The 22624-nt window shown below is 38.6% G+C and overlaps 1 protein-coding gene across 3 annotated transcripts in view; it reads left to right on the top strand.

The window, feature by feature from the left end:
- Positions 1 to 21690, top strand: part of ERLIN1 (ER lipid raft associated 1) — a 46207-nt gene extending 24517 nt beyond the window's left edge. For all 3 annotated transcript variants that reach the window (XM_053584969.1, XM_053584970.1, XM_053584971.1), the window contains exons 9-12: positions 728 to 819; positions 17251 to 17340; positions 18175 to 18254; positions 21135 to 21690. In XM_053584969.1, the coding sequence (XP_053440944.1) occupies positions 728 to 819; positions 17251 to 17340; positions 18175 to 18254; positions 21135 to 21356 (484 nt within the window). In that variant the 3' untranslated portion in view covers positions 21357 to 21690. The remainder of the gene's footprint in view (positions 1 to 727; positions 820 to 17250; positions 17341 to 18174; positions 18255 to 21134) is intronic.
- Positions 21691 to 22624: the final 934 nt, after the last annotated feature.

The raw sequence follows: 22624 nt of genomic DNA, 5'->3' as shown, positions 1-22624 counted from the left end.
AAGGTAATTTTATCAACATTTTTAATAATTTTGTGCATGAAACAAAGTTTGTGTTAAGTATTTACATGTGGAATTTCCCGCTTGTAGCATCATGTTAGTGCTCAAAAAATTTTAGATTTTGGAGCATTTCGGATTGTAAATCTTCAGACTATGGGTGTTCAACCTATGTTGTAAGTTCACGTTCTTAGAAAATTCTCCCTGTATTAAGCCCCAGTTCACTACCTGATAACTGCTACCTAGTTATATCTTCTATACAAAATTTAGGCCACTGCACTTGAGTGTCCACCTGAAAAGGAGAGGGGCTGAAATGTAGCTCCATTCTGCTTGCCAGACTATGTCCCTGAGGGACTGCATCTACCCAGAGGACTATGTTTTTCTCATCGGCACAGTGGTGCTATGTGGGCTAATAGGAGGCCTAACAGCAAAGGAAGTATTTATATATTCCCTTCCATATCACAGGCCTTTATGTGATTAATTAGAATGAAAAAATGAAACTAAAATTCAAATGTATTTAATTTTTTTCCTGTCTCTGGGTGACTTTGGGGAAATCATTTAATCTTTCAACCTCAAATCCATTATAAATAAGGTAGCACCTCTGTTACCTACCTTAATGGGTCAAAACATTCTTGTCGAACAACAATTCTCTGACATACTACAGGGTCAGAATTACTGGCTTGATTTCACATAAGAAAATCACTTTTAATTTTTGTAATGTTTTACTTCACAGGGAGGCTGAGAAGACAAAACTCCTTATAGCTGCACAGAAACAAAAGGTTGTGGAGAAAGAAGCTGAGACGGAGAGGAAAAAGGCTGTTATAGGTACTTGAATTTCTTTCTGAAATGAATGTCTCTAAGGACATTGTTAATGAGTTTGTCCTGTTCTTTGTCAGACTCGTCTTGGGTATTGATGGGTTTCAAATAAGATTGCAACACATGTAGTGGAGAATTCTGATAACTCATTCAGATGTCCTAAAGCCTTTAAATGTAGGCGTGAGACTAGTACTTAATGAAGAACTTTGGCTCTCCATCATCTTGTCAGCTGCCATTGTTGTCTTTTTCACGGACAGAAAGAATGGATAGAGTTTATGGAGGCTTTAGTCTCTGTGGAGTAGGGATTTCATTCATACAGATTAAGAACAGGGAAGCTAGGGCTGGGCATGGTGGCTCACACCTATAATCCCTGCGCTCTGGGAGGCCAAGGCGAATAGATTGCTTGAGCTCAAGAGTTTGAGACCAGCCTAAGCAAGAGCGGTATCCTGTCTCTAAAAATAGCGGGACGTTGTGGCGGAGCACCTGAAGTCCCAGCTACTTGGGAGGCTGAGGCAAGAGGACACTTGAGCCCAAGTGTTTGAGGTTACTGTGAGCTATGACACCATGGCACTCTACCTGGGGCAAGAAAGTGAGACTCTGTCTCAAAAAAAAAAAAAAAAAAGAACAGGGAACCTTTTGGCCAGCGCTGAGGGTTATAGTGTGCATTCTTGTTATTGACATGCACTTAATTTTATCTGGATAGATATTGCCACCAATGAAAATATGGCAGTATTTCATTTTGAATTACGTGACTCACCTTACACTCCAGGGTACTGTATATTAGACCTACCATCTTAGGCCTTCAAGTGATGCTGGAAGTTTAAGACATTTTTATTGAATAACTCAAATATACAGAAATGTATAGAAAGCAGTATAATGCAGGCTTAAGATTTTGCTGTATTTCTTCAGATCGTATTTTCTTTTAAGGAAAAATTTATCTGTTTGAATCCTCCTTTGTATCCTTCACTGGTCTTACTTCTTGACCTTTCTTAGAATATAGCTTCAATTCTGAAGTTGAAGCATATCCTTTTCATCCATATTTTTATGATTTACTGTGAATATGTAACAGTTTATAGGATTCTTCTACCTATTTGAAGCTACAAAAATCATACCAAATTCTACCTTCTATTTTAAAACTTGCCCTTTTTTACTAACATTGTTTGAGTTTTATTCATATTGACACATGTAGATCTAGTTGTCTTGTGTTGCTTTGTTTTGTTTAGATAGGCTATCACTTTGTCACCCAGGCTTTTGGGTCCAAGTGCCACCATACCTAGCTAATTTAAATTTTTTTTTTAAATCCACTTGAGGCAGGTAGATTGCCTGAGCTCACAGGTTCACGACCAGCCTGAGACAGAATGAGACCCCCATCTCTAAAAAATAGCCGGGTATTGTGACAGGGGCCTGTAGTTCCAGCTAAGGAGGCTATAGCAAGAGGATTACTTGAGCCCAAGAGTTTGAGATTGCTGTGAGCTAAGACGCCACTACGTTCTACCAAGGATAACCAAGCGAGACTGTCTAAAAGACTGTCTTTTTTTTGTAGAGATGAGGTCTTGTTATATTGCTCAGGCTGATCTTGAGCTCTTTGCCTTAAGCAGTCCTTTTGCCTTGGCCTCCCAAAGTGCTGGGATTACAGGCATGAACCACCACTCCTGGCCAATCTAATTTTAACTACTGTGTATTTTGTTCTATGAGTGGACATCATTTTATTCTGATTTATAAATGAAGATTTACATAGTTGCTAATTTTTTGTTACAGACACGGCCACAATAGTGCTCTTATCCATGTCTCTTTGTGCCACATGTGTAAGAGTTTTCCTAGAGCAGCGTTACTCAATGTATGATGTGGGTCAGTACCCTGTTGCCAGCTTTTTGTTTCTTTGCCCCAATGAGATGAATACAGAAATAGAAAATAAATGTTCTAAGTTCTTTTTTCTTTTCTTTCTTTTTTTTATTAAATCATAGCTGTGCATATTAATGCAATCATGAGGTACAGTGTGCTGCTTTTATATACAATTTGAAATATTTTCATCAAACTAGTTAGCATAGCTTTCGCAGCATTTTCTTAGTTATTGTGTTAAAACATTTATATTCTACACTTAGTAAATTTCACATGTACTCTTGTAAGATGCACCGTAGGTGAGGTCCCACCAATTACCCTCCCTCCACCTGTTCTAAGTTCTTATAGCATTTTAACACAGCATTTAACATAGTAATATTTTTATTATTTTGTATTTCAATCAAGCATACTGATTGTGAAAATACAGTAATATTTTTAAACTTTTTCTAAACTGTAAATTCATTTTTATTATATTTTACTATATTGTATCCTAACAGATTGAAATACCAAAAAATAGAAAAAGAAGAAGAAAGAAAGAAAGAAAAGGTGCTTTCCCATAGATAGTTTGGGAAGCACTGCTCTAGTGTCCATATCTCTAAGTAGAATTACCGGGTCATAACATATTGCCAGATTGCTCTTTAAAGTGATTCTTCCATTTTACTCTCTCTTCAACAGAGTTTGAGTTCTAATTTTTTTTGAGACAGTCTCAAGCTGTTGCCCTGGGTAGAGTGCTGTGGCGTCATAGCTCACAGCAACCTGCAACTCTTCTGCTCAAGCAATCCTCTTGCCTCATTTTTTTTTTTTTAATTTTTAGTAGAGACAGGATCTTGCTTTGTTCAGGCTGGTTTTGAACTCATGAGCTCAAGCAATCCACCCACCTCGGCCTCCCAGAGTGCTGGTATTACATGCATGAGCCACCCCACCTGGCCAGTGTTTGAGTTATAGTTTCACTGCTGGGCGTCCTCCACAACCATTGGTGTTATCCAACCTAAAAATGTATATCAGTTCAGTGGTAGACATGGTATCCCATAATTTCAATTTGAATTTCCCTGATTATTAGTAAAGTTGAATATTGTCTATTCTTTCAGATTTCTTTTCTTTTTTTTGGTATAGGAATAGCCTGTTAATGTTCTTAGCCCATTATTCAATTGCTCTTTTGAATTGATTTGTAGGAATTCTTTACATCACTCCTGGATATACTAATCCTTTTCCAGATTTATTACATTGCAAACATCTCTCAATTTGTAACTTTTCTTTGAACTTTATGATTTCTTTGACATACGTATATATTTAATTTTCATATAGTCAAATCCATTAATCTTTTCCATTATAGTTTGTGCCTTTTCTATCTTGTTCAAAAATTCTTTCCCCCACCCCAGAGTAGTAATTTTATTCTAAAAGTTTTGGGTTTCATATTTAGATCTTTAATCCATCTGGAATTTTAGTGTTTAGTATGACATAAAGATTCAGTTTTATTTTTTCCAAATGGAATTTGTCTTAGACTGACTACTTACTAAATAGTTCATCATTCCCTGTACTTATTTCTAATGCCAAATTTGTCATGTAACAAAAGATACTGCATACAATTTGATTCTAGGACCTCTACTTTGGTCCAAATATTACCAACTTTCCCCAATATTATCTTGTTTTTAGTATTGTAGCTTTTATATTAAGTCTTGCTATCTGAGACGAGTGATTTTCTCCTTAACTTTTCTTCTCAGCTATTAACTGTTCATATTTCTAATAATGTTCTGGAATATTGTAGGCCTTTTATGCTTCCATATAAATTTTAGAACCAGCTCAAGTTTTGTAAAATACTGTGTTGGGATTTTGATTGATAATTTCATTGAATATATATATATAAATTTGGAGAGAATTGTATATTTATGATATTGAGTATTATAATTTATATTTCTCCATTTATGAGAAATGTCTTCCAAAAAGTGTCATAATTTTCTTCTTAAAGTTCTTGGACATTTGTTGGAGATTCATTTTTATATATCCTTTAAGTTTTTCAGTATTATAAATAGACTCTTTTTAAAAGGCACTTTTTCTTGGTTTTGTAGAGATATGCTATTAATTTTTTTTAATTTCACAACCTTGCTGAAAATGCTTTTATTTCTAATAATCTCTTGGATTTCCCAAATGAACAATCATTATCTTCAAATAAGGACAAATCTGCTTTTTTCTTTATAATCCCACATCTTTTATTTCTTTTTCTTTTTATTTTACTACATTAGGCTATGGCTCACACAGTATGGTTATAGGAAAGAAAGACAATAACATGCATTCTTGTCACTAACTTTAAATAGTCCCAATTATGTTTGTTGTAGTTAACACTTAACACTTAATTGGTTAATGAAGTTTCATTCTGTACTTTGCCAAGACCTTTAACTGTGAATGGCTGTTAAAACTTTTAGAATTTTTCCTACTTTTCCTACATATGTTAAGATGAATTTATAATTTTTCTTTTTAAACCTGTTAATATAATGTGTTATATTAATAGGTTTTCTAGGGCAGCACCCATAGCTCAGTGGGGAGGGTGCCGGCCACATACACCAAGAGGCTAGTGAGTTCGAACCCGGCCCAGGCCAGCTAAAGCAGCAATGACAGCTGCAACAGAAAAATAGCCGGGTATTATGGCAGATGCCTGTAGTCCCAGCTACTTGGGAGGCTAAGGCAGGAGAATTGCTTAAGCCCAAGAGTTTGAGGTTGCTGTGAGCTATGACACCACAGCACTCTACCCAGGGCAACAGCTTTGAGACTCCGTCTCAAAAAATAATGGTTTTCTACTACTGAATTATCTTTGCATGCTTGAGATAGTCATCTACTCAGTCATGATGTAGGAGTTCACCCAGTACATGTCTCAATACAGTTTGCTGATAATTTCTTCAGAATTTTTGCTTTTATTTTCATAAATTTGATCAGCTTTTAATTTTCTTACATTCTTGCTGTCAGATTTTTTTTGTTGTTAACCGCAGTTTTACTAGCCTCAAAATGAGTTGGAAAATATTTCCATTTCCTTTGTTACGGAATATTTTGTATAAGATACACATTATCTCATCATTGTTTTAGAGTTGTGGTGGAACTCACTTCCAAAAGCCATCTTAGTTTATGGAGTTTCTGCTTTTTTCATTTGCTTGTTTTTGTGGTAAGATTTAACCTATTGATATAACTACTATATTGAGTGTAAGTCTAGTCAGGTATCTGTTAGTTTTTAAGTCAGTTTTGGTAATTATATTTTTATAGAAAATTGTCCATTTCATCCTATATTTCAAATTTGGGTTCATAAATTTTTTTGTAGAATTCTCTTATGATTTTTCAATCTTCTAGCACAGTGGTTACAGCGCTGGCCACGTATACTGAGGCTGGTTGGTTCAAATCTGGCCCAGGTCAGCTAAAACAACTATGACAACTGCAACAAAAAATAGCCGGGCGGTGTGGCGGGCACCTGTAGTCCAAGCTACTTGGGAGGCTGAGGCAAGAGAATTGCTTAAGCCTAAGAGTTTGAGGTTGCTGTGAGCTGTGATGCCATGGCACTCTCCTGAGGGCAACATAGTGAGACTGTGTCTCAAAAAACAAAAACCATTTTCATTATAATTTCTTTGGCTCCAATAATACTAAAGGAGCCAAAGGCTCCTCCCCGTTTTAATATTATTAAAAGCATGTTTTAAAATTTCTGGTTCAATGGGTTTTGAGGGGCTACCTTTTAATTGTTGATTTTCAACGTTACAGAATGGCAGTCAGAAAATAAGATCTGCTGTATGAATTCTTAAATGTTTGTTGAAATTTGCTTTGTGCTCTACTTACTTGCAGTCCTTTTTTGTAAATGTTTTATGTGCACTCTAAAAGACTGAATACGTATTCTCTATTTGTTGGATACAGGCTTCTTTATATATCCATCAAACAGCCTTATGAATTATTTTTGTTATTCACATCTTCAGTATTATTATAATTTTTTCCTTCTTGTGCTATCAGTTACTGAGAAAGATGTGTTAAAATCTCCCATGCAGGGTGGCGCCTGCGGCTCAGTGGGTAGGGCACCGGCCCCATATACCGAGGGCGGTGGGTTTGAACCTGACCCTGGACAAACTGCAACAAAAAATAGCCGAGCATTGTGGCCGGTGCCTGTAGTCCCAGCTACTCAGGAGGCTAAGGCAAGAGAATCACCTAATCCCAGGAGTTGGAGTTGTGAGCTGTGACGCCACAGCACTCTACTGAGGGTGAAAAAGTAAGACTCTGTCTCTAAAATAAAATAAAATCTCACATGTAGTTGCTGAATTTCTAACTTTTTTCTTTGTATTTTTGGGCTATATTGTTAAGAACATTCAGGTTCAGAATTATCATACCTCTCTCGAAAATTGCTTCTGTTTGGTAATGCTTCATTATCCCTACATGTTTTTGGCTTAAGGTTTTGCCCTATTATAATACAGCTATGGAAAATTTCTCTTGGTTAGTTATTCGTTTGTTTTTTTTTTTTTTTAACTTGTAATTTTTGGCCAGGGCTGGTTTTGAACCCGCCACCTCTGGCATATGGGGCTGGCGCCCTACTCCTTTAAGCCACGGGCACCGCCTGGTTAGTTATTTCTTGCTGTATCTTTTCCCATCCTTCTCTTTCAACTTTTCTATGTCATTATGTTTTAGGTGTGTCTCTTGTAAACAGTATATAGCTGGATTTTGTTATCTTATCCAATGTGAGAATCTGTCTTTTAACTGGTGAGTTTAGTCTTTTATATTTACTGTGTGGTTACTGCTATATTTGAATTTGTTTTTATCATTTAATTATGTGCTATATACCATGCATTTTTTCTCTGCTTCCTTTTCCCCCTCTTTTCTAATTGGTATCGAATTAATTGAATTTTCTTTATTCCTTTCTTCCTTTTACTTGATTGTAAGTTTTGCATTCTATTTCTAGAATGGATAACCATTTCTTTTTTTTTTTTTTTTTTTATTAAATCATAGCTGTGTACATTAATGCGATCTTGGGGCACCATACACTGGTTTTATAGACTGTTTGAACCATTCATTTCTTGTTTTACATTCTATTTCTGGAATGCATAACCATTTTTTTTTTTAATTGTTAGATCATAGCTGTGTACTTTAGTGCAATCAAGGAGTACAATGTGCTGGTTTCATATACAATCTGAAATATTCTCATCAAACTGTTCAATGTAGCCTTCATGGCATTTTCTTAGTTATTGTATGTGACATTTGTATTCTGCCTTTAGTAAGTTTCGCCTGTACCCATTCTAAGATGCACCGTAGGTGTGGCCCTACCCATTACCCTCTCTCTACCCTAACCTCTCCACTCCCTTCCCCTTCCTTGGCCCTTTCCTCATAGTCTTGTGCTACAGTTGGGTTATAGCCTTCATATGAAAGCTACTACAATTTAGCTTCATAGTAGGGCTGAGTACATTGGATACTTTTTCTTCCATTCCTGAGATACTTTGCTAAGAAGAATATGTTCCAGCTCCATCCATGTAAACATGAAAGAGGTAAAGTCTCCATCTTTCTTTAAGGCTGCATAATATTCCATGGTATACGTGTACCACAATTTGCTAGTCCATTTGTGGTTCGATGGGCACTTGGGCTTCTTCCATGACTTAGCAATTATGAATTGGGCTGCAATAAACATTCTGGTACAGATGTCTTTGTTATATTGTGATTTTTGGTCTTCTGGGTATAAACCTAGTAAAGCAATTATAGGATCAAATGGCAGGTCTATTTTTAGGTCTCTAAGTATTCTCCAAACATCCTTCCAGAAGGTACATATTAGTGTGCATTCCCACCAGCAATGTAGAAGTGTGCCCTTTTCTTCACATCCACACCAACATCTCTGGTTTTGGGATTTTGTTATGTGGGCTACTCCTAATGGGGTTAGGTGATATCTCAAAGTAGTTTCGATTTGCATTTCTCTGATGATTAAGGATGATAAGCTTTTTCTCATGTGTTTGTAGATCGTGCATCCGTCTTCTTTAGAGAAGTTTCTCTTCAAGTCCCTTGCCCACCCTGAGATGAGATCACATGTTCTTTTCTTGCTAATATGTTTGAGTTCTCTGTGGATTCTGGTTATTAGACCTTTATTGGAGGTATAACCTGCAAATATTTTCTCCCATTCTGAGGGCTGTCTGCTTGCTTTATTTACTATGTTCTTGGCTGTGCAGAAGCTTTTTAGTTTGATCAGGTCCCAGTAGTGTATTTTTGATACTACTTCAATTGCCTGGGGAGTCCTCCTCATAAAATATTCACCCAGGCCAATTCCTTCAAGAATTGTCCCTGCACTTTCTTCAAGTATTTTTATAGTTTCATGTCTTAAGTTTAAATCTTTTATCCAGTGAGAGTCTATCTTAGTTAATGGTGAAAGGTGTGGGTCCAGTTTCAGTTCTACAGGTTGCCAGCCAGTTTACCCAGCACCATTTGTTAAATAGGGAATCTTTTCCCCACTGAATGTTTTTAATTGGCTTGTCAAAGAGCAAATAACGGTAAGTAGCTGGATTCATCTCTTGGTTCTCTATTCTGTTCCAGACATCTACTTCTCTGTTTTTGTGCCAGTACCATGCTGTTTTGATCATTATCGATTTATAGTACAGTCTCAGGTCTGGTAGCGTGATTCCTCCTGCTGTGTTTTTATTGCTGAGTAATATTTTGGCTATTCGAGGTTTTTTCTGATTCCATATAAAACGAAGTATAATTTTTTCAAGATCTTTAAAATATGACAATAGAGCTTTAATAGGAATTGCATTAAAATTATATATTGCTTTGGGTAGTATAGACATTTTAACAATGTTGATTCTTCCCAGCCATGAGCATGGTATGTTTTTCCATTTGTTAACATCTTCAGCTATTTCTTTTCTTAGAGTTTCATAGTTCTCTTTGTATAGATCTTTCACATCCTTTGTTAGGTATACTTCCAAATATTTCATTTTCTTTGGCACTACTGTGAAAGGAATAGAGTCCTTGACTGTTTTTTTGGCTTGGTTATTGTTGGTATATATAAAGGCTACAGCTTTATGGGTGTTGATTTTATAGCCTGAGACATTGCTATATTCCTTGATCACTTCTAAAAGTTTTGTAGTAGAATCCCTAGTGTTTTCCAGATATACGATCATATCATCTGCGAAGAGTGAAAGTTTGATCTCTTCTGACCCTATGTGGATACCCTTGATTGCCTTTTCTTCCCTAATTGCAATGGCTGAAACTTCCATTACAATGTTAAAGAGACAATGGGCAACCTTGCCTGGTTCCTGATCTAAGTGGAAATGATTTCAATTTAACTCCATTCAATACGATATTGACTGTGGGTTTGCTGTAGATGGCCTCTATCAATTTAAGAAATGTCCCTTCTATACCAATTTTCTTAAGTGCTGTGATCATGAAGGGATGCTGGATATTATCAAAAGCTTTTTCTCCATCAATTGAAAGAATCATTTGGTCCTTATTTTTTAGTTTGTTTATGTGCTGAATTACATTTATAGATGTACATATATTGAGCCAGCCTTGAGACCTTGGATAAATCCCACTTGGTCATGGTGTATAATTTTTTTGATGTGTTGTTGGATTCTGTTAGGATCTTATTGAGTGTTTTAGCATCCATATTCATTAGTGATATTGGTCTATAATTTTCTTTTCTTTTTGGGTCTTTCCTGGTTTGGGGATCAAGGTGATGTTTGCTTCGTAAAATGTATTGGGTAATAGTCCTTCTTTTTCTATATTTTGGAAGAGGTTTAGTAATATAGGTACAGTTCTTTAAAGGTTTGGTAGAATTCTGACGTAAAGCCATCTGGTCCTGGGCTTTTCTTTTTAGGGAGATTTTGTATAGTTGATGCTATTTCAGAACTTGATATAGGCCTGTTCAACATTTCCACTTCGTTCTGGCTCAATCTTGGTAGGTGGCGTACTTCCAGGTATTGGTCAATTTCTTTCACATTTTCATATTTCTGAGAGTAGAGTTTCTTGTAGTATTTGTTAAGGATTATTTGAATTTCTGAGGGAGCTGTTGTTATTTCATCTTTGCCATTTCTGATTGATGAAATTAGAGATTTTGCTCTTTTTTTCCTGTTTAGGTTGGCCAAAGATTTATCTATTTTATTGATCTTTTCAAAAAACCAACTTTCGGATTTATTGATCTGTTGTATAATTCTTTTGTTTTCAATTTCTTTTAATTATGCTCTGATTTTGGTTATTTCTTTTCTTCTGCTGGGTTTGGGGTTGGAGTGTTCTTCTTCTCCAGTTGCTTGAGATGTCCCATTAAGTTATTAACTTCCTCTCTTTCCGTTTTCTTGAGGAAGGCTTGCAGTGCTATAAATTTCCCTCTTAGGACTGCCTTTGCAGTATCCCAGAGGTTCTGGTAATTCGTGTCTTGATTGTTGTTTTGTTCCAAAAATTTGGTGATTTCCTTCTTAATCTCGTCTATAACCCATCTATCCTTCAGCATAAGGTTGTTTAGCTTCCATGTTTTTGTATGGGTATGCAGGTTCCTGTTGTTATTGAGTTCAACTTTTATTCCGTGATGGTCTTAGAAGATGCAAGGAATAATTTCTATTTTTTAAAATTTGCTGAGGTTAGATTTGTGGCCTAGGATGTGGTCGATTTTGGAGTATGTTCCGTGGGCTGATAAGAAGAATGTGTATTCAGTTTTGTTGGAATGAAATGTTCTGTAGATGTCTGTTAAGTGCAGATGTTGAATGGTTAAGTTTAAATCTAAGATTTCTTTGCTTAGCTTCTTTTTGGAGGATCTATCCAGCACTGCTAAAGGGGTGTTAAAATCTCCAACTACCATGGAACTGGAGGAAATCAAGTTGCTCATGTCTGTTAGAGTTTCTCTTATAAAATGAGGTGTGTTCTGGTTGGGTGCATAAATATTAATAATTGAAATCTCGTCATATTGAGTATTACATTTAACAAATATGAAGTGTCCATCCTTATCCTTCCTTATTTCGGTTGGTTTAAAGCCTATTGCGTCTGCGAATAGGATTGCAACGCCTGCTTTTTTCTGCTTTCCATTTGCCTGCAGTATAGATGACCATCCCTTCACCTTGAGTCTATATTTGTCTTTTAATGTAAGATGCGATTCTTGTATGCAGCAGATATCTGGCTTGAGTTTTGTATCCAGTGAGCCAACCTGTGCCTCTTTAGAGGACAGTTTAAACCATTCACATTAATTGAGAATTTTGATAAGCCTTTTGAGAGTCCTTTGGACATTTTTAATCCTTTTGCGACTGTGGAAGTTGGAATTTGATCAAAATTTTCTGGGGGGGTTTACTTTTGTGGTGGAGGATTACGCTGGTCTTTATGGAGGATAGGTCTGAGAATATCCTGGAGAACTGGTTTAGTTATGGCAAATTTCTTTAACATGTGAATGTCATTGAAGTATTTAATTTCTCCGTCGTAAATGAAACTCAGTTTAGCTGGGTACAGGATCCTGGGTTGAAAGTTAGATTGTTTTAGGAGATTAAAAGTAAATGACCATCCTCTTCTAGCTTGAAAGGTTTCAGCAGAGAGATCTTATTCTAATATTATTTATTAGAATGATAAATGTATATAGAATAATAAATTTAATAAGTTATTCTAATATTCTTTCCCTTGTAGGTGATGATTTTCTTTCATCTGGCTGCTTACAGAATTTTCTCCTTAATATTAACTTTAGTGAAATTGATTATGATGTGTCTGGGGGATGTCTTATTTGGGTTGAGTCATGCTGGAGTTCTGAAACTGTCTGCTATCTGAATTTCAGAAACTCTTGGCATGTCTGGAAAGTTCTCCTTCATAATCTTATAGAGAAGAGACCCTGTGCCTTGTGAAGCCACTTTGTGGCTTTCGGGGATCCCTATAAGACAAATATTTGTTTTCTTTGAATTATCCCAGAGCTCTCTGAGAGAGTGATCTGTTTTTGCGTTCCATTTCTCTTCCTCTTTGAGAGTTTGGGAGCGTTCAAAAGCTTTGTCTTCAATGTCAGACATCCTTTCTTCTGCTTGCTCCATTCTGTTACTGAGGGATTCTACTGTGTTTCTCAGATCTTTGAGGGCTGCAACTTCTTGTCTCAATGTGTCAAAATCTTTGGTCATTTGGTCTTTGAATTCGTTGAAGTCTTGAGATATCTTTTTGGTTTCTGCTTGAAATTCTAATTCGATCTTATTTGATGTCCAGATTGTGAATTTGATTTCTGACATCTCAGCTATTTGTTTGTGCATGGGATCTTGTGCTGTGTCTGCCCCATTGATCCTTGGGGAGTTGATCTACTCTGATTTTTCATATTGCCAGAGTTTTTCTGTTGATTTTGCCTCATGATTGTTTTTCACAGTTGCCTCTGACCATCCTCAGAGTTTGGGAGGTGTCTCTCCAAGATTAGACCCCAGCGGGATCACTCTACTGTTGCTGGATCTTTGTAGAGAGTCACCCTGTGTAGTTCCTCTGGGGCTGCCCCAGCCAGGGAGTTCTGGTTGTGGAAGCAGCTCCGGAGTGTGACACACCCAGATCCAGCAACAGGGTGTGAGGTGGTACGCACAGTTCTGGGAGTGCCTGGCGCCCAGTGTCTTTGGCACAGAGAGCCCAAGGCTCCAGCATTCTCTGGCCAGGAGAAGGGCTCTGCACATAGGCAGGGAGGGCTCCAGAGGGCATGCGGCTACCAGAGTCCCTGGCCAGACGAGTGGGCCCGTGTTGAGGCAGAGAGGCTACAGGAGGGAAGACGCAGGGTTGCGCGGCTCCCACAGTTCCTGGTCAGGGCATGTGGAGGCCCGGCGAGTGCGGGTCGGGGTCGTGGCACAGCTCTTATGGAGGTCCAGGTGGCGCCAAGCCCTGGAGGTTGAGCTGTGACACCACGGCACTCTACTCAGGGTAATAGCCCAAGGCTCCAGTGTGCCAAAACTGGTCTCACTCTGCCCCTGAGGGTTAAGGCTGTAAGGCAGCTCAGTCCCTGCCTTTAGGCTGCTCAGTCACTGGGTTACTAGCTCTCGCCTGATTTTGCTCTGCGACCCTGAGGGTGGAGCTTGCCAGGGCAGTTCTCTCACAATGGCTCCCTGCGTCCCACAGCCGAACACTATTAGCTCTGTCCGGCTCAGCGGCTCAGTCTGGGGCCCTAGACAATGCCCAAAGTTCTCCGCACTCCTGCTCAAGCTCTCCCCAAGGCAGTTCAACTGAGTGCCAAGTCCAATAACACCAAAACAGTTCACAGATAAGGCCTTTCTGGTCTGCAGTCTCACTGCTGCTTGTACTTACAGCTGCCGGCGGGATTAGGTCGATAGAACACTCGCAACCACTTGTCAGTTTTCCCCTGTTTTTGTCCTCCTCTTGGGGTCCAGAAGTCTGTTGCTGACTCCCTGTATCCTCAAAGGGATGATTATAGGCAGATTTCACCAGCCAGAGATGCCTGGAGTCTTATCTCCCCAGACTCACCGTGCCCAGTTGCAGAGAAGCTGTTACTCGACCGCCATCTTGCTCCACCTCCAACCATTCATTTCTTATAAAATGTCAGCAAATATACCTAACTTGACAAAGTCTGAAATCAATCATACTCTCTCTCCTCTTATTGAACAGTACCTTAGAATGCTTTAACTCTCATCGTCTTCCAGTCTTACATATTCTTTTTTTTTTGGCTGGGGCTAGGTTTGAACCCACCACCTCCGGCATATGGGACCGGCGCCCTACTCCTTGAGCCACAGGCGCCACCCCCAGTCTTACATATTCTTATTGCCTAGTGTTTTAGTTTCATGTTGTCTTTATCTTCCCATTGATTGTTATCAACATCATTGTTAATTATTATAGTATACATTATTTTTATTTACGTGTGCTGCATAATCTTGTCTTCCCCATTGTTTTTGGCAATTTATTCTTTTTTCTTTTTTCTTTTTTTTTTGTATTTGTTTTTGTTACACTATGGTGAAATTAGGGCCTTCAGTGAATACATCACTGAAGCAACACACGTGATAACCCACCAAGCATAGCAACATCCCGTCATCTACCACCCTCCTGTATTCTTTTTTTCTGCTAGATGTTTTTCAATGAAAGCTAAGAAGTGAAAACTTCAATTTTTCTTACTCTGAAAATAATTTTATTTCATTCTTGAATGGTAATTTAGCCTACAATCCTAAATCACACTAACTTTTCCTTGCCATTTAGTGACATTATTTCAATTTTGTTGAGCCTCTTTTACCTAAGTATGCTGTCCATCTAAGTAATCAACCTTCTCTTTTTGCTTTTCAAGATTTTTTTTTTTTTCCATATTTGGGTATTCTCCACTTTCACTGTGATATGTCTAGGTAGAGAAGAGCTTACTTCTCACTGGGCTGATTAGTAAAGGTTTTTAGTCTCTTCTTACAGCCCTCTTAAATTCTAGATTTATGTAGGAGTTTTAGTGCTAACCTTACAACCCCTCATCTTCTGGCCCTGCACAGACAAAAATCCAAGTCCCTCTTCCTTGTTTGCCTAATAATCACTCCAGGGCTGCCCTCATATAGGCTTTTGACTTTGCCTTTGCTTAGGATCTCTCATTCTTTTTTGTGAAGTCAGTCATGTATTAAAAAATAAATCTGTTATATTTTATGTAGCATTTTAAGGTGGTGATGGGTAAAGGGAAAGGTTTTTTACTAGCCTCTTCCACCATTTTTCTAGAACTAACTTTGTTGAATGGGACTGTCACAATAGTCCCGTGTGTTGAGATGACATTCTCTGGGTTCTAAGTGCAGGCTCCAGATTTCTCATCTTTTATTTGAGTTTTATCTTGACTTTTTGCTTACACTTAAATTTCTAGCCCAGTTGACCATAGTAGTTTAGTTTTAGGATGGTATAATATAAATTGATTTTACTCTAGTAGAGTAAATAGAGAAGTAGAGAAGTATCCCCAGAGTAGTTGGTAAAGCGTAGTCTCTCCTGGAAAGAAGATACCACTTGGAAATTTTCTTTTTATAATGTACTTTCCAGAAACAAGACATGTTAAAATACCCACCTTCTTTACTGAAAGGGAGAATCAAGAATGTTCTTTATGAATTCCAATAATTGAATTTAAAGTATATCTAGAGTCTTTCTTCCTTGGTCCTGGGACCTTTGGTTAAGCCAGAGATTTGCTACGGGAGTTTAGTTTCTCCAGCGTGTACTTGCCTCCTACCTCCAACATGTTCACTCCCAGCACTTATTTACCCATTCTCAGATGAATTATCCTACTTTCTGTTTTATCTTCAATAGCAGTGAGACTACTCCTCCACTGATAATGTTTTCATCATGTCATTTCCCTGATGCTAACTTAGCAGTAAATCCTGAGGATATAAAACTAAACTCCTTAAACTGTTACTCAAGACAGGGGTCTCCTAGCCCTCTCTCTATTGTTATTTTATTTATTTATTTATTTATTTTTTTGAGACAGAGTCTCAACGCTTGTCACCCTGGGTAGAGTGCTGTGGCATCACAGCTTACAGCAACCTCCAACTCTTGGGCTTAAGCAATTCTCTTGCCTCAGCCTCCCGAGTAGCTGGGACTACAGGCACCCACCACAACGCCCGGCTATTTTTTTTGTTGCAGTTGCCACTGCTGTTTTAGCTGGCCAGGGCCACCCTCAGTATATCGGGCCAGCACCCTGCACACTCAGCCGCAAGTGCCACCCTCTTGTTATTTTTTTGTTATCTCTTGTCCTCTGGTTCTGTAACACTTTTTCATTGTGACTTGTTTGTTCACATCTTCTTGTCTGTCTTTATGCTTCTTGGCATATCCTCCTAGGTCATGTCCATTATTTTCTTTAAGATTCATTCCAGAAGGCCTCCATTGGTTTAACTTTTCTCCTGTAGTCTTTCTTTTTTTTTTTTATTGTTGGGGATTCATTGAGTGTACAATAAGCCAGGTTACACTGATTGCAATTGTTAGGCAAAGTCCTTCTTGCAATCATGTCTTGCCCCCATAAAGTGTGACACACATCTCCTGTATTCTTTTTAAGAAATTTGTATATGTATCTTGATCTCTCTCTGTCACCCAAGCTGGAGTGCAACAACGTCATCGTAGCTCATAGCAACCTCAAACTCCTGAGCTCAAGCAATCCTTCTACCTCATCCTCCTGAGTAGCTGGGACTGCAAGCATGTGCCACCATGCCTAGCTAGTTTTTATTTTTTTCAGAGACTAGGGTGTCTCTGTGTTGCACAAGCTAGTCTTAAAATCCTACCTTTAAGCGATCCTCTTGCCTCAGCCTCCCAAAGTCCTAGGATTACAGGCAAGAGCCGCCATGCTTGGCCTCTCCTTTATTCTTTCTCCTGCCACGTTATATAATTGGCCTATGCCTTTGTGCATTTTTATTATTCTGTTTTTGTTCTGTGGTACTTTCATAAAGTATCTTTTTTCCCCATTAGCTTGTGGACCATCGTGGTATAGTTCCATGAAGGACTAGAACTATTAACATATTTTACTTCTTCCCACAAAACTAGCACTATCAAAGTAGAACATTGAAGTAGGAGATAAATTCCTTTTTTCCTTTGAGCTGTTTATAGTTTTGATAGATAAAACTTAATAAAACAGCCAATGAAACTGTCTATAATTAAATGTTAGACTGTGTGCTACTGATTCTAAATGCCTCAGGTACTATAGAAATGTTTTTTAATGTGTCTTCTTTTGTTGTATCATTATAGAAGCAGAGAAGATTGCACAGGTGGCAAAAATCCAGTTTCAGCAGAAGGTGATGGAGAAAGAAACTGAAAAGCGCATTTCTGAGATCGAAGGTATATTGGGGAGAGTATGAGGCTCTGTCTCCTGAATTGGCTCTGTGCTTCAGAGATTGGGCTCTTGATTGTGTTGGGTGAGAAGGCCATAGACAGAAAATCTGGTCTGGAAAAAGTAACTAGTAACAATTTAAACAACACTACTATTACATTATCTAGCTCTTGGTTTGGTTTGTGACTGTGGGTAGCTCACCCTTTCTTTTCCTTCCTTAAATTAGGGTTTATTACTTGCCACTTTATTCTCAGGTAAAGTGTGAATATTACCCATAATCAATTATGAAGAATGTACAAGATAATAAAGCCCATCATCACTATCAGTTTCTTTTCCACTGTCCAAAAAAAAAAAGAAACTCCAGTTTTCATGGAGAGTCTCAAACTCCTTGATTTCACATATCTAAGCTCACAATCTTGAAAATACTTTTGCTTATATACTATGCTTCCTATCTTCTGTTAATTCTGAATCAGATTTGGAATGGCTAGGACAACGTGGTAAATAGATCAGAACTTTTATGTCTGGACTTAATTGTTGTACTTGAAACCTAGAAGCTGGGTGGAGTGAAGTTTTGGTTGGTAGGAGGTGGGAGAGGCAGTGGAGGAAGGAAGGAGCAACTTAGGATAGAAAACAAGTGGACTCAGATGAACTGAGTTATTCAACAGTGACAAGAGTATTCCCCTTTGAGAAGAAGCTGTCTAGGGACTGGGATTTGAAAACTGCTAGTGTTATAAACTTTCAAACTGAAATAAGCAGTGAAGAAAAGGACTCTTAACTAGCTGAGGGAATATACTGGACATTTTCCTTTGTTTTAGATACTCTGACTCTGTTTTACTTGCTAGATGCTGCGTTCCTGGCCCGAGAAAAGGCAAAAGCAGATGCTGAGTATTATGCTGCACACAAATACGCCACCTCAAACAAGGTGACTGGCTCTCCATGCCACTTTCCTAGTGATACAATTTAGCAGATTTGCTTTCCCTTTTCAGGGGCTCTAATATGATAGAGGTGATTTTATCCAATGTCAAGGAAAGGTAGGGACCAAGACATCCTCCGGAATCAACTAATCATTTAGCAAGATACACTGTGCAATCATTGAGTAGTGAACTTTGAATAATTCCTTATGAAAAGTGGAGTAGGACATAGGCAAAAAGATTTATAAACACGGGCATCACCTGTGGCTCAAGGAGTAGGGCGCCAGTCCCATATGCCGGAGGTGGTCGGTTCAAACCCAGCCCCGGCCAAAAAACACACACACACAAAAAAAGAAGATTTATAAACACAAGTCAAATACCATAAATCTGTTCATTTGTACTTGGTATAAAGTTTCAATAATCAGTAAAGTTGCAGGTCTTCTCCTGAAATGACAAGAGTGATAGGAGAAGAATAAAGTTTATTTAGAATAACAAATAAGGTAGCTTTTTTGTATAGATGCTAAGCTTGTTTGGAGCAGTATTAATCTTATCAGAAATCTTCTTGGCATTTGACGGGTGAGATACATCTTCATTATTGAAGACTATCTCATGCATTGTAGGATATTTAGCATTTCTGTCCCTTGCCTACTAAATGTCAGTAGTGCTCAGCACTTGTTTTAGCAGCCACATACACACATTTCCAAATGCCCCTAGTTGAGTACTCCTTTTTATTGGATTTTTAAAAACTCATGTTCCAGTTATTGAGGAATTTTATGTGAGATAATTTGAGAAGGGAAGTTTAGTGATACATGGTTGAGCAATTTTGTATAAGTCATTTGTGTAAGTGAGCTAGCTAGAGAGTACAGGCCTAGTGAGCAGGAGTTATTTAATTAAAAGACAGCTAAGGGCAGCACCTGTGGCTCAGTGGGTAGGTGCCGGTCCCATATACTGAGGGTGGCAGGTTCAAACCCTGCCCCGGCCAAACTGCAACAAAAAAATAGCCAGGCGTTATGATGGATGCCTGTTGTCCCAACTAATAGGGAGGCTGAGGCAAGAGAATCACCTAAGCCCAGGAGTTGGAGGTTGCTGTGAGCTGTGTGACGCCATAGCACTACCGAGGGCAATTAAGTGAAACTCTGTCTCTACAAAAAAAAAAAAAAAAAGGCAGCTAAAACCTCTATAATAATCTTGGGAAGGATATATCCAAGATTTATAAAGTTACTAATTATAGAGTAGATTGGAACAAATAAGGTGTCGAAATAAAGATTGCTAAGTAGTATGATGCAGCTTGAAGGATTAGAATCAAGATTTAAGATACAGGTATAAACTTTCAATTTAGAAAGGAACAAAATTATATTGAGAGAAATATAAGAAATGAGAGTTACCAGTCTTTGAAAACCAATATAAACTTAACATTGGAGGGCATAGCTCTATAGAAATAGAATGGAATTTGGTCAAAATGAAGGCAAGATAGGAAACTTCAGTTTAGAAAACTAGCAGTCTAAACCTGTAATGAGAGAAGCTGGCCAGGCATAAATATGAAGACCTTGCCTTTGAGATTAGCCTCATGCCGAAAGGGTCAGTAGTTTTATGCTATGTTGAAAAATGCTACTCAGATACCAACCTATATTGAGAAGGCTTTAAGAAGTAATTTAGTTGTGTACTATGATCAGATTTGATTGCAGTATTTTGTCAGATTCTATGAATCAACTGGACAGGGTAGAAATCCAGGAAGTGAAAGGTGCTGGAGTGCAGAAAATAGATTTTGTATAATTATGAAGTACAAGACAGACTTTTGCCTTGGGGATAGGCTGAGACTGAAGATGAAGAAAGTGGCTTTGGGGCTCGATTCCCGTAGCTCAGTGGTTAGGGCACCAGCCACATGCACCGGGGCTGGTGGGTTCGAACCTGGCCTGGACCTGCTAAACAACAATAACAACAACAAAATAGCCAGGTGTTGTGGCAAGCACGTGTAGTCCCAGCTACCTGGGAGGCTGAGGCAAGAGAATCGCATAAGCCTAAGAGTTTGAGGTTTCTGTGAGCTGTGACACCACAGCACTCTACCAAGAGTGACATGGTAAGACTTTGTCTCAAAAAAAAAAAAAAAGTGGTTTTGGGAGATGTATATATTCTGGGAGAGTAGTGGAAGTGAGTTTTAAACAAACCCCCAAGAGGTTTTGGTTGGATATATCTTAACACCATGATTAAATAAAACACTGCGGCAGAGACAGAGATCTGGTAGTTAGCAAACATTTGTCACAAACATCTTTTTAAACATCCAGCTTCTTGGAAAAGCAAGAGGCCGGATTCAGGTGACTTCTTGAGATTTTTTTTCCAGTTCTAGAATTTGGTCATAAAGAGCAAAATCGCAGGTGATTGATTATAAGGTTATGAGCCCAAGCCCTTCCCTTGAACCTCTGCCATTCTCATCCATTGACCTATGTACCTCTCTCAAGAGACTCAGCAGAAATTCTAGACTTGTGTCAGTTTTAATTCAGCTTAGATGAAACAAAGTGTATATAAAAGTACTTTATAGGCCTTACAGAAGATGGCCAGGAAATGGTACAGAAAGTCACTGTGGAAATACTAGTTATTATCATTAGTTATCATTAATTGTTACCCAAAATTCGCTCCCCAATTATTTTACTAAAAATTAGCAAATGACTTTCCCTGTGTTAAAATAAGACAGGAGCTTGTTGAAGCAATTTAAAATTAGGAATTTATCTAGTAATGTGGTAGCTACTCTCCAAAATGAGAGAGGGTTATTGGGAATCATTCAGAGTTGAGTCATTATACTCAGGAGAGTAGTAGGAGAAACGGATGTAGGGAACAAGAAAGAAAACTTGCACCAAAGTATTCTGATGCCTTTGCTCTTGTTTGCTCCCACACAGCACAAATTGACCCCGGAATATCTGGAGCTCAAAAAGTACCAGGCTATTGCTTCTAACAGTAAGATCTACTTTGGCAGCAACATCCCTAGCATGTTCATTGACTCCTCTTGTGCTTTGAAATATTCAGATGTTAGGACTGGAAAAGAAGGCTCCCTCCCTTCTAAGGAGGCTCTTGAACCCTCTGGAGAGAGCCTCATTCAAAACAAGGAGAACACAGGTTGATGCAAGAGGTGGAAATGTTCTCCATATCAAGATATGTGGCCCAAGGGGTTAAGTGGGAACAATGGTTGTACGGACTCTTCAGTTTTACAGAGAACGTGTGCTTCCTCTGTTCTGCCTCTCCTGTGATAGTCTTGATTTGTCAGCTGATTGCAGGATAGAGCCAGCTGTCTGCCACCCAAAATGGACTTTTCAGCCACAGTTTTATCAAGTATCCTATATGTGTTCCTTTCTAAACTGGTATTCATGAACAAGGGAAAGTCTGATGCTAAGATGCTGCCTGCGCTGGAATGTTAGACACTAAATATATAACGAGCTGTGTTTTTCTAAGCTGAAATCTATTGAATAATGTTTACATTGGTCCCTGGGAAAATGTATGCTCAGGCATTCAAGAGATGGGAGGCCTGAGAGAAGATGTCAGGATATGGTAAGTTAATGAAGACTGATTACATCTGGAACCCAGGCTTTCTCTCTTTGGGGTCTAGTCTCAGCATTCATCCATGCTATTAAGATCCAGGCCACTGAAGTTCCCCAGGAAATGATCTTCCACTTGAGCAACCATTAACTTGATACAATTTGCATCTTCTGTTTTCCTACAGTCAAGTTGGTGGCCTGCAGGGACCTGTGTTTTGCCTTCCAACCAGAGATTCCTAATCACTACTTTATTGCATTACTTGGCTCAGAGATAAAGAAGGCTTGGTTTGAAGTTTTGGGTTAGATGAAACCTTTGCTCTGAACCAAAGTTCTGGGCCCTGCATTCCCTCCACTGAGTGATGACTATCAGCATCACTGCCCCAGGCCATGTATAACTAAGGTGCCTGGTTTTGAGCCACAGCCAACTCTTTATATGTTACTACTGTTCAGCTGTGGCTGGCTAAGAGCAGGATGGGGCTTTGATCGGAAATAGGAGCAGCATACAATTCCTGGCCATTCACAGGAATGGCACAGTATTGTATCATATTTGCAGGAAGTTTTTAATTTTAGAACTGGATTTGGGGTACATTCATTTATCCCAGCATTTCATTCTACAGGCCAAATCCTAGGGCAGCCATGACACTAGCACACTGACTCCCCTTAGTACTGTTCATCAGGAGCCCCATACAGTGTGGAACAAAGAGTAACCTAGAAAGCTGCCTTCGGCATCTTTGTCTCCTCTCCCAGCCCCAAGATGCTTAAATCAAAGTTGTTTCTCCAGCTTCTCACCTTACTAGGAGATCATGACTGCTGACCTGGGCAGCCAGTGAATTTAATTTTCCATGAGAGGATGACAG

This window comes from Nycticebus coucang, chromosome 3 (assembly GCF_027406575.1).
Source record: "Nycticebus coucang isolate mNycCou1 chromosome 3, mNycCou1.pri, whole genome shotgun sequence".
Classification (NCBI taxonomy): domain Eukaryota; kingdom Metazoa; phylum Chordata; class Mammalia; order Primates; family Lorisidae; genus Nycticebus; species Nycticebus coucang.
The sequence above is the reverse complement of the archived record's forward strand: the minus strand, read 5'-3'. Positions and strand labels throughout refer to the sequence as shown.